This window comes from Castanea sativa, chromosome 6 (assembly GCF_040712315.1).
Source record: "Castanea sativa cultivar Marrone di Chiusa Pesio chromosome 6, ASM4071231v1".
NCBI classification, from domain to species: domain Eukaryota; kingdom Viridiplantae; phylum Streptophyta; class Magnoliopsida; order Fagales; family Fagaceae; genus Castanea; species Castanea sativa.
In genome coordinates, this window is record NC_134018.1 from 35191315 (window position 1) to 35204570 (window position 13256).

The following is a 13256-nucleotide window of genomic DNA, read 5'->3' on the forward strand; positions in this document are numbered from 1 at the left end:
TCACACACTTGTTATGGTTAAATTGTAAAGGAGTGCATTTCTCTCTAAGGAATGGGTAGATCTCTCTCAAACAAAAAGTTGAGATGTGTATATGGTTTCTTTAGTCTTATAAGCTCAACTCACACTCTATCCATGTCCTAGAAGCAGAGGGTGGAAGTCTTAACTTATATGATAAAGCTGAAAAAGCAAATCAAGAAAAAATAAAATATTTATTATTTGCATGCCAATCGTGACCTACTAGCCGCAAGTAGGTCGCGACTTTCCTAGTTCACTTATTGCCTGTTTGGAAGTTTAGAGAGGGAAGAGAGTAGAGGAGGATAGAGAGGAATGGTTATCCTTCACCTTGTTTGGATATTTTTAAAATTAGTAAGGGAAATGGAGTAATTAACCCTTCCTCTTATTTGGATGTTTTAAAATTAAGATGGAAATGAGAGGAAATAATTTAAATAGATAAATTTACCCATATTTGAAAATTTTTTTCTTTTATCTAATTAATAAAGCAAAATCTTTTTTTTTTTATCTGTTCTTTGGCTGTTTGGATGCCAAGAAAATGCCATCCCATACCTGCACCACATTTCACCAATCCCTTCAATTTCCACATTTCAACAATAACTCAGCTGAGCATAAAAACTCAATTTTCAATAACATTCTATGTCAATATTAATTCAAGTTATCAGTTTTTTTCTAGGGAAAATTTGTACAGTTTCCATCAAACCAAACAGAACCAAATCAAAAGAAATAAAATAAAATTGACCTGCACTCCAACATCATGTTAGAGGTGACGACAAATTTCGTGCCGGCGAGATTTTCGATGATGAGATTGTTGCAGAAACCGATTAGATTGACGATCAAATCGATCAAAAAGCACAAAAGCCATTTCATAAATATGTACTGGAAAACCTTCACTTTGCCATTTCATAAATATGACCACCTTGACAGAAAAAGAAAGTTACCAAACACCGATACAAGCAGTTATCAACCAGCCTCACGTTTACAGAACCGAGTTGGAGCCCCATTAGAGGATCCTGTATGGGTCCAAACAAGTAGTTCCCTCCAAGCAACAACCTCGTTAATGGTGAGATTCCAGGTCCGGGTATTACCGCTTTGAAGGCGTACTGGGTCGGTATCATACCCGTGAACTTGTTGTTCTTCAAGGACAAAGTGGAGAGCCTTGGCATTAACGCCATGAATGAAGGTAAAAAGCCTCGGAGCTCGTTGTTGCTCGGTATCATACCTAGTGCTGTGTTTGATTCATGAGAATATGCTTTGAAAAGTTTTCAAAGTCAAATAATTGATTGTCAGTTTGGTTACCGAGGAACATAGTTTTTTAATTAGTAATTATGGAGGAAAATAATTTTTTAATTAGTAGTTACTGAGAAAAAGAAAAGAAAAGAAGGATATGTGTTAATTTTGTGGTTTGTAATTTTGTTAATTTAGAAAAGGTAAATTAGGGAATTCATTTGGTTAATAATTTATTTACTCTACTCTCCCTTCAAATCTTTCCAATTTAGGGAATTAAAAATGAGCAGTTAGAGGTAGTTGAAACCCCTCCAAACCCCTCCCCTCCTTTCTTAAAAAACTTCCAAACAAGATAATTGAATTACTCTCCCTCCCTTTACTCTACTCGCCTACTTTTTTGAATATCCAAACAGACCATTAATCTATCTACCATGTGTCATGTGCGGGCTGATACGTCACACTGAGGTCACTTGCAGGTCACAAAATATAGTTTTGAGACCAAGTTTGACTAGTCTTAATTACATTTTACCCAAATACGTTTTTTTCCAAGGGAAAAAAAATATTAAAATCAAAGAAAAAATACATAAAACTTTGTCACTAAATTAAGCCAACAAAAGCATGGACTTAACATAAGTAAATCTAAAATTAAAGCTCCAAAAGTCTATTATTTCAAATAGCATTAAGGAGGCCATGAATAGTGTTGAAAAACAATAATCATCATCACCCAAAACAATGCATACCCATTCACCAGAACACTAAAAAAATAAAAAATAAATAAAAAACCTTGTAATAAACTATAAAATTAATATTTGAAACAATAATAAGACACATTCATTGTTGTAGTGGCCATTGAATGAGCCAAAGGAGGAAGGAAGGATTGCATAAAGAGGGAGAGGAATGAAGAAGAAGAATGAAGTTTTTTAAAATAAAAAATTATCGAGAATTTTAAATGTATATATATTTTAAGAAATGAAAAATCTAGGAATAATATAAGTTTTTATAACAAAAACAAAAGACAATTTGAAATATGCATGCTTTCAAATTTTTAGTGCTCTTAATGCAAATAGTCATGCTTTTAAGGAAAGAAGAGAGGGAAATATAGATTTGAAAAACAAGTCAGGTTAGGGTTCAACCCAATCAAATGAGAGTCTAATAGCTGAACGTTGAATGCCAACTCAACATACAATTAGTTAAATAAGCAAAAAATGGACGAGAAGTAGATTAAGAGATTATATTAATCAATTTGATATATGCACGCTTTCAATTTTTTTGACATAAATATGTAATGTCTATACTACTAGACTTAGCAAATGGGTGGAGGATAGGTTTAAGTTTGATTTCGTTGAGTAAAATTCAAATTGGTTAAAGATCATTAAATGTTTGGAGTAAAACAAGTTGTTATTCCAATGGCGATTACCTCACAAGTCAAAAATCAATAAACGAATTCTGTACAACAAGTAAAACTTATCCTAATAGTATTTTTTTTTTCATGTTTTTTGTATTAAAAAAAAAAAGTTAACATGTTTTATAATTTCTTCTTTCTCAATTCTTTCAATAAAACACTAAAAAATAAAAAGTTGAATAATACATAAATTATTAAAAATTTATAGTTAGGTAAATTAATCCTAAATCTACTAGTTTAATGATTCTAAAAATGAATAAAACAACATGCATTTATATGTTATACATAAAAAATGGAATAAAGTTACATCACCTAGAAAACCACTAAGTGTGCATATGGACGAAGCTTTTGTTGAAAAATTCTTTACTTTTTTTTTTTTTTTTAAGAGAGTTTTAACTTATGGCGTCTAATCCTGATAATAGTTTTGTACCATCAGACCGACATCAATCGGTTTTTTGGTGTCGGCAGGAATTAAACCATAAATCTCTTGTTTAACCATCAGAGACTTTACTAATTAAGCTAACTGGAATCCACAAAAACTCATTTACTTATATTGCAAAGTATAGCTAAACTTTAAAAAAAGAATTTAGACTTTAGAAAGGTATAAATAAGTAAATGGCCTAAAAATTTAAAAGAAAAAACACTAATACAAACTCACATGGTAGAGCTTTAAGACTAAAAATACAATGTTTTAGGTAAAAATATAGTTAGGAAAAATGTATAATGGACTTATATGAAAAAGTACTCAAAGTCATTGTAACAGTAGATCTAATATTGAAAGGACAAAACTTAGGTACAGTATCTTAGGTGTTGTTTCTTAGGTTCCTCTTTTAAGATTTAGTCATGTGGCTATTTAACTAAAAAATACAATTCCATCCTATAAAAAAAATCCACATGGCAGAATCTTAAAAAGTGAATCTAAGGAACAGCACCTAAGTACTCTACTTAAGTCTTGAATTATTAAGGGACGAAAAGTATTAATTGGCTTTGTGTAATGTGTGGTGGACCACTTAAATAATAAAGCTCTATATATTATCTCTTTCTAAATTTTCTGTATTTCTCCTTCTTATTATTATTATTTTTTTTTACAACAAATACTTAAATTTGACAACCGCACATCAAATTTGCTAAGGTCAAGTCAAATAAGTTATATATAAAAACAAATCGGACTAAACTAGTTGCTATTTCTATTACTCTTACCCTTTTTTCATGCAAGTTTGGACGGTTTAATGAGTTCAAGTTTAGGTTATGTTTGGTAATTATTTTTGTTTTAAGTTTTCAAAAACTTGTTTTCATAAAAAAAAATAATTGGGAAAAAAATTGTTTTATTGTGTTTTCAAAGTTAAAAACATTTTTGGTTAGTTTAAAACAATTAAGAGTGAGCATTTCATGGACCTATTAAATAAGTGATAAACCAATGTTGTGAATTTCACTACAGTATTTGTTCCAGTTTTTTTGGTAAGAGCTTGTTGATATTGTATTTTGTTTGATCTTTATTAGCATGCCAAAATTCAAGCTTTAAGCCCTAATTTTTTTAAAATTGTGTTTTTTTGATAAGAAATAACATGAAAAAAATTCTATTTATGCCGATCCGATATTGGATCAACCATTTTAATGATCCAAGAGTTCAAAATCCCAAAAATTGACCAACGTCAACTAACTTGAACCAGAACTAGTCAAAACATTAACTAAAGATCTGACTATCTGATCAAGATATTTTTTTTTTCTTATTAAAGATCATAAAATTACCTCTAAAACAACAGTTTACAGACCAAAATTAGAGTAGAAGGATGAAATATCATAAAAATATCAAAATCCTGATTAAAAACATTATTTCATTCCAAGTCAAAATGCATTATTTAGGGATTTTTCGTGCAATAAACTTTACAAATACAACCACAACGGGTGCAAACGGCCTAGATCACATTAAAATATGATAGATTAGCTACTCTACAAAAAAAAGGGCTTGATGATATCCCCTTCGAATTAGGAGGAATTAATTTTCTAAAAAAGTGTTACATAAATTTTTATACTATGTCACCTCCTTTCTAAGCGTAATATCTCAGTGACCATAACTCCAAATTGGATGAGGCTATAACCTTTGGAAACTATACATCTAAATTTTTTTGAAAATGTCTAGTTTGAAGAAATCCGAACTCCTGAATAGCTCCAAAAAGTAGCACAAAACTAGGTTGAAAAAAGGAAAAATCAGAAAATTAGGAAATGAATAATGGAGGAGTTTCTAAAAGAAACGATGAGATGGCAGTAGGATACCATTAAGGTGTGCGCCTCAATTTTCTATAAATACACCCCTCCTCTGGTGGTCCTCTTGGAATTTTTGGGGAAAATTATACTTTACTCCCTAAATTATACTTCATTTTACACTTACACTCATAAACTATGAGAATGCACACTTTACCTAACACTTGCCCTCTTAAACTATGAGAGCGCCCACTTAACCGCTCAAACTATTACTCATATAACACTTTACATCCCATCCTATGGGTAATAGTTTAGAGAAATAAGTGTGCATTTTCATAGTTTAGAAGGGTAAATGTAAAATGGGTCACAGTTTAAAGGGGTAAGGTGTAATTTCTCCAAATTTTCATACACAAAAATTCCCTACCTTATCCAACCTCTCTAAGATTCTTGCTAGGCATATTTTCCCTCTCTACAATAGATACCAAACCCATAAATTCGAGCCCCTTTTTTCTCCCAAAAACCCATAAGTATGCCTCCAAAGTTCTTTGCTAGAGCTAGGGTAGTGTAGCTACTACTCTATTCCCCTTTCTCTTTCTTTCTTTCTTTTTTTTTTTTTTTTTTTTTTTTTTTTTTTTTTTTGCATATACATTCCTTTTACGTCTTCTTTTGTATATACATTCTAAATCTACAAAGTTCATTTATTTTATATTCTCTTTTATTATTCTAGCTCTTTAGTACATTCTCTTTAATTCCCTTTCTCTTTACAATTATGTCATTTACTTTCCTTGCTCTTTACATTCATGTCATTTATTTTCCTTGCTATTTACTTTTCAAATCATTTACTTTTCTTGTCGTTTAAATTATTATCTTTATTTTCTTGTTTGAAGGTAGTGTTTTCCTTTATACGTGTTCATGGGTATATGCTAACTGTGAAGGTTTCTACCTTTTGCAGTCATATTAAATCCCACAGATTTAAAAGAAAAACTAACCGGTGAATCTTTATATTCTAAATCAACATGATGAGCGGTGGCTTATCTTTCCCTATATTTTAATTTAAAAAATAGTAGTAGGAGGAGTAGTGTGTGTATATATATATAGTACTAATTTAAGCAATTTCGTTCAATAAAATTACATTTTACCTCCTTAACAGTATCATTGCTCATTTTAAGAGAAATTCTACAACTAAAAAACCTTTTACAACATTTTTTAATACTATTGAGGTAGCAAATTCTTACTGATTTGCATCTGGGCCTAACAATTACATCACCTTTTTTACTTATTGATAACCACTCATCACAAAACAATTTGGAAAATGGTTTGTAGATCTAGTATTTTCCTTATTTAAATGCAATAAAAAACTTATAAATCTAAAATCTAAAAAAAAAAAAACACACATACAGGCCCAAAAAAATTAGCCTAAGAACAAAAATTACCAATAGCAAAGCTAAAAAAAAATTAAGACCAATCAACCAATTTTATAAATAAAAATAAAAATAAAAACTTGGCCTTTTAAAAATTTTTAAACAAAATAATTTTTTCCTTATCTACAAAAGACGCACTCTACACACACACACACACACACACACACACACAAATAATTAAAGAAAACCCTTGCTAGTTAAGTAGCAAAGCCAAAAGTCAAAGCCATCGCACACAGCCAACAACAAAGTCGTCTCCCCTAACTCCAAGTCTTGGCTCCGTCCCTATTTGTGCATAACCATTTTGGTTTACTATGAGTATAAAGATTTAATTAAGATTGGTCTTCCTAGTCTAACCCTATACTGGGAGTTTAGTTTGTTGTGATATGTTCTTGATGTGATACACATTATGATGATGTGTCATTGAAGTTTTTGCTTTATTTTCTTTTTTCTAACATTACAATAATTTAAAACTATAAAATATATCACATCATCTTAATCTCATCACCTTCCTAAAAAATGTAATATTATATTATTGTATTAAGATTACATTAATATAATATTACAATAACATAATATTACGGCCTAATGTAACATCATAACGAACTAGACGCCCCCTAAATCAATATGATGGGTGAAGGTTTATATTTGATTTGCTATCTGTATAGATGTTTATTCAAGGAAGACTTTCTTTAATATATATGTGTGTGCGTGTGTGTGTAGATGGAATGAGTTCAAGTTACACTTAGTGTAACTTTAAGTAATGTTACACCATCCAATAACTTGTTATAAAATTCATATTTTGAAAATCCCACCGTTGAATTATATGTTCTATATGTTTTTAACATTCATGCCAATTTTTATGTCAATTGAATGTTATTTACCATTCGATCCATAAACTCATCTTTTATGCATTATTTTAAATTACAAGAACTTTAATTTAAACAATTGATTGATTGATAACATAACTATTAATTTTTTATCACCTTGGAATTTTGCAAGTATGGAGAATATACAAAGATAATGTAATCTAACGGTGGATTTGTCAAAATTCACATCCAATTAAAAAATATTGAGTGACGTAACTTGAACCAAACCCAATATATATATAAGCTAGGTTGAAGTTATACCTGATGTAACTCTAAGTAGTGTTACATTATCCAATAACTTGTTATATAATTCATATTTTAAAAATCTCACCGTTGAATTACATGCTCTATATGTGCTTAAGAAGCATGCCAATTTTCATGCCAATCGGATGTTATTTACCATGTGATCCATAAACTCATCTTTTATGTAATATTTTAAACTACAAAAACTTGAATTTAAATAATTGATTGATAACATAATTATTGATCTTTGATCACCGTGAAATTTTGCAAGTATGGAGAATATATGAATATAATGTAATCCTATGGTAGATTTCTCAAAATTCGCATCTAATAATAAGTTATTAATTGTTGTAATATCGTTTAGAGTTACATTAGGTGTAACTTGAACCCAAATATATATATATATATATATATACATGAAATTTATGGATTTTCTTGCCATCCACGAGGACCCCAACATAAAGCTGGAAAAACCCAATTCAAAACCAATGTCCCAAAAAACAAAAAAAAAAGTGAGAGAGAAAGACCATTACAAATATTCTTGAAAAAAACAAACAAACAAATGAGAAGTACTCAAAAAGTTGAAATCAAATTATAGTGGTCAAAAGAATGCATAATCACACTCTTTCTGCTAAAGTTTGTTATAGCTGGATATGAGGTCAATTGGGCCTCCTTAGAAATGGAATGGATTAGAGAAGTTAGGGAAGAGATGAGGAAGAAATAATTTGTTCTTATTGCCTGGAGATTCAATACAATCAATAGCTATTTATACAAGTCTACAAGGCTTACTGCACCACTAACTAACTACTGCCAGTTGTCCACCCCATACTAGCTAACTAACTACCATACAACTGTAATACCAGCTACTCATGATCAAACTGAATCAATCTTCCTAATTACAATAATCATGATCAAACTTAGTTGGGCTCCTAACAATTGCCCCTCCTTTAAAGCACCTTGCCCACAAGATGAGAGAATTGTTGCTGAAGTTGATACAAATTCTCCCAAGTAGCATTATCTTTAGTTCCTCCCTGCCACTAGATAAACACTTGTGTGACAGTTCTATTTCTGAGCTAATGGGACCTCTCTTGCAGTACAACAACTGGCCCTGGATTAAGAATACCTTCTGAGGTCACTGTTAGAAGAGTAGAACATGGTGTCACTTGCTGTCCAAGCTTAGCCTTAAGGCATAAAACATGAAATACATGATGAATTTGAGAGCCAAGAGGTAGATCTAGCTTGTAGGCAACTGCCTCTATCTTCTGTAGCACTTTGAATGGATCATAAAACCTTGGAGACAGCTTATTAAAGGTCTTATGGGAAATGGACTTTTGCCTATAAGGCTGTAACCTCAAGTACATCCAATCCCCAACCGAGAATGACCTTTTTGACCTATGCTTATCAGCATGAAACTTCATTCTTTCCTAAGCACTGACAAGATTGGACCTGAGTAAGAAGAATAGTTCCTGTCTAGACTTCAATTGAGTATCTACAGCCTCAACTTTAGTTGTGCCAAGTATATAATCAAGCAGCCTTGGAGGTGGGTAGCCATATAAGGCTTCAAATGGAGTGAGTTTAGTAGTAGTATGGAAGTTGGTATTAAACCAATATTCTGCTAATGGAAGCCACTCCACCCAACTATAAGGCTTGTCAATTGCATAAGCCCTAAGATAGTGCTCTAAGCTTCTATTCACCACTTCAGTTTGGCCATCTATTTGAGGATGATAAGAAGAGAACATGGCCAATTTCACTTCTTGAAACTTCATCAATGCAGTCCAGACTTGTGAAGTGAAAATTGGATCTTTATCACTCACAATTGAAGAAGGCATTCCATGAAGCTTGAAGACAAACTACATGTATAAGGCTGCTACCTTTGAGGCTGTATAAGGATGTGTTAGTGGAATGAAATGTACATATTTAGAGAACCTATCTACCACTACCAAAATGACATCCTTTTGCTGAGATTTAGGTAAACCCTCCACAAAGTCCATGCTAATGTCAAGCCATGGTCTTGCTGGAATAGGTAAGGGCTGCAGTAAACCAACTGATTTACAAGTCTCAATCTTAAACCTTTGGCAAGTTTCACACTCCTGAATGTGCATCTTCAAATCTTTCTTCATTCCTGGCCAGTAGAAGTCCTGTTGGAGTTTATGTAAAGACTTCAAGTATCTTGAATGTCCCCCCAAGCGTCCATTATGGATCTGCTGCAACATAGTGGTTTTAAGGTCACCTTGAGATCCTAAATAGAGCCTTCCTTTGTACAACAAAAAGACATTTTGCAAAGAGAAGCCTTTGGAAGCTTGCTCTCTTTCTTGTAATGACTGAAGTTAGGGGTATCCACGGGTTGGTCCGAGTCGGGTTTATGCCCAACCAGCAACCGACCCGCTTACATCGAGTGGACAGTTGAACGACCCGCCGCCGACCGCAGACGACCTCAGGTCGAGTCGGATCGGACGCTGGTGGATAACAGTCAGGTCGGTCGGCCTCGTACTGAGTTACAATCACCAAATTTTCGCCAAATCGAAGCTTAAAATCAACACATCAAGCCCAGATTTGAGCGAAAATCACAGATCTAAGCAAAAAATCACATAAAGCTCAAATTTGAGTGAAAAACTCATCACTATCGCATGATTGAAGCTCAAAATCACTACATCAAGCCCAGATTTGAACGAAAATCACCGAATCTAAGCAAAAATCGAAGCAAAAACCATCACATCAAGCTCAGATTTGAGCGAAAAATTCATCTCTATCGCCGGATCTAAAGTGAAAATCGAAGCACAATCTTCATCTCACTGCCGGATCTAAGGAAGAAAACCTAGATCTTCACCAGATCTAACCAAAAACTACCAAACCTTCACTGGAAAATCGGTGAATCTGAACGGATCTACGTAACCCCGACCTTCTTTCATGGGTTTCCTCGATCAGATCGGGTATATTGGGTTTTGAAGAATAAAACCCGCCATCCGATCCGCGTCAGTCGATTTTTGGGGGCAGAGACCTGTCTCCGACCATCACCGGTGTCAGGTTGGCAGGTTTTCGGGTCGGCCTGGACGGTTTGGGCGGGTGGGTCGGTTTACGGATTGCCATGGACACCCCTAAATGAAGTAATCCTTGCACCACCTGATCAGATTCATAACTAGCTTTCAAATATGCAAGCCATGTAAGAGCAGGAAAGGAAATGATACAACAAGTGCTCACTAGACCAGAACATGCATCATCAACAACCTGTAATAAGCTAGCATCTTCTTCGAAAGTGTCTATGTCCCTCATAGACAAAGCATCTGCCACCTTGTTCTCCTTGCCCTTCTTATATTCCACTATGAAATCATAGCCCAGCAACTTGGTGAGCCATCTCTATTGTGTTGGTGTACCAATTCTTTGCTCCAGCAAGTACTTCAAACTTTGTTGGTCAATCTTAATGTTGAAAGGTTTGCCCCATAGATAAGTTCTCCATTTCTTGACTACAGTCACCAAGGGTAGCAATTCTTTTTCATAAGTAGATAAAGAAAGACTTCTACCCTTCAAGGCTTGACTGTGAAAGGCAATGGGTCTCTAATCTTGCATTAAGACAGCACCTAAGCCTTGGCCAGAAGCATCACATTCAATGGTAAATGGCTTGTTAGAATCTGGTAAAGCCAGCATTGGAGGATTGGAGACAGCTAACTTGAGTTGAACAAAAGAGTGTTCGACCTCTTCAGACCATGAAAAAGAATCTTTCTTCAACAATGCTGTTAATGGAGCTGCAATTTGGCCATAACCCTGTACAAACTTCCTGTAATATCCAATGAGACCAAGAAATCCCCTCAAGGCCTTAACATCGGTAGGGGTAGGCCATTGCTACATAACAACAGTCTTTTTCGGGTTAGCTTTTACACCTTCACGAGAAATAAGATGTCCAAGGTATTCTACCTCCATACAAGCAAATATTCATTTGAATTTCTTTGCATACAAATGATGTTTAGCTAATTTACTCAAAACAATTTTAAGGTGGTTAACATGATCAGCCAATGACTAACTATACACCAAAATGTCATTAAAAAAAAAAAAGACAAGTACGAACCTCTTAAGATATGACATGAAGATATCATTCATCAAGGACTGAAAAGTAGAAGGGGCATTAGTCAAGCCAAAGGGCATGACTAAGAACTCATAATGCCATTCATGAGTCCTAAAAAGCTGAATTAGGAATGTCTTGCTTCCTCATTCTGATTTGGTGATAACCAGACCTTAAGTCCAATTTAGAAAAAAGACAAGCACCATGGAGTTCATCTAACAATTCATCTATGACAAGTATTGGGTATTTAATTTTTGATTGTCTCATGATTAAGTGATCTAAAGTCTATGCACATTCGCCAAGAGCCATCTGCTTTCCTGACTAACAAAACAAGAGATGCAAAAAGACTTTGGCTATTTCTAATTAAACCAACCTTCAGTAATTCCTTGAAAATCTTTATATTTCAGTTTTTTGGTAGTATGGATACCTGTAGGGTCTCTAACAGATGGGTTGTGCTCCATTCTTAAAGTTGATCAGGTGCTTATGCCCTCTTAAGGAAGGTAACCTAACTGGTGTATCAAAAACTCCACTGAATTCCTGCAACAGGGCTTCAATCTCTATTGGATAAACACTCTGTTGGGCACCTGCAGTAGGCCCTTGCATTGCAATGTGAACTAACAATCCCTTCTTGTATCACTACCAAAACATTAATACAAAGACCATGAGTTTGGATAATGGTTCCATTAGCTACTTTTACATCAAGAACTTGAGTAGTATCAATAGGAATGTGCAGTTTAGAAAGCAAGGACACATCAATGAAATTGTGGGTACTTCCAGAGTCTAAAAGAATTACTAACCCTTATTTTTCTATTCTGCCTTTGACCCTCATGGTTCCTGGAATAGGATTGCCTATGATAGCATACAAGGTAATTAATGCTTCCTCTACACGACTATCTTGCAAAACTGCTTCTACTTCTAACTCACCATTCAATTCTATAATTTGAACCCCTTGGTTAAATTCTAGACCAAAATCTAACCCTTCCAACAAAAACAACTTAGCCCCCTTACACTTATAATCTGGAGACCATTTATCATCACAGTTGTAACACAACCCTTTCTTCCTTCTTTCTTCCACTTGAGTAGGAGAAAGCCTCTTAATTGGTAGCTTGATCTTGGTTTCATTGCCAGTAGTCAGTTTAGGGGCCCCAAGAATAAAATGTCTGATTTGTTCTTGAACATTCTTGGAATTCTTCTTGTTTGTTAACAAATATTCTTCTTGAATCTTAGCCAACCCAAAAGCTGCATTTAAGGTAGATGGATTCAACATCTTCACTGGCAGCCTGATGTCATCCTTCAATCCACTCAGAAAGCAACTAAGCTTGTGCCTTGGAGACAATTCCTTGATTCTGTTGGATAAGGCCTCAAATTCTGATTTGTATGCAACCACTGTTGTTGATTGCCTCAATCTTGTTAAAGCTTCCATTGGATCGTCATAAGCTGTAGTCCCAAACCTGATATGTAGTGCTTCAATCAAGGTTTCTCAATCTTCAAACAACCCAATGTCTTCACCTTCTTGAAACCACACTAATGCCTCCCCATCCATATGGAATGAAGCTAGTAACAATTTCTCATCAAGATGAGTGTTGTAATACTTGAAATACTGATTGGCTTTATAAACCCACCCGGTAGGCTCCTCTCCTGAAAATTGTGGAAATTGCAATCTCAAGGGTTTGGAGATAGCAAGAACTGTTGAAGTGTTTGACTAAAATTCATGGTTTCTTATGGTCTATTGCCTAGTTGCTTCTAAATAATTCAGCTTCTATAGGATTGCACTAAGTTGCTGATTCATTTCATTTAGCGTGCGAGTGTGGATGCTGGTGATCTTGCGG

The 13256-nt window shown here is 34.0% G+C and overlaps 1 protein-coding gene across 1 annotated transcript; it reads right to left on the reverse strand.

The window, feature by feature from the left end:
• Positions 1–8446: 8446 nt before the first annotated feature.
• On the reverse strand, positions 8447–8791 carry LOC142639856 (uncharacterized). Its single transcript, XM_075813992.1, has one exon. It carries the CDS (start codon positions 8789–8791, stop codon positions 8447–8449), a length of 345 nt encoding a protein of 114 aa, XP_075670107.1.
• Between the last annotated feature and the right edge of the window lie 4465 nt (positions 8792–13256).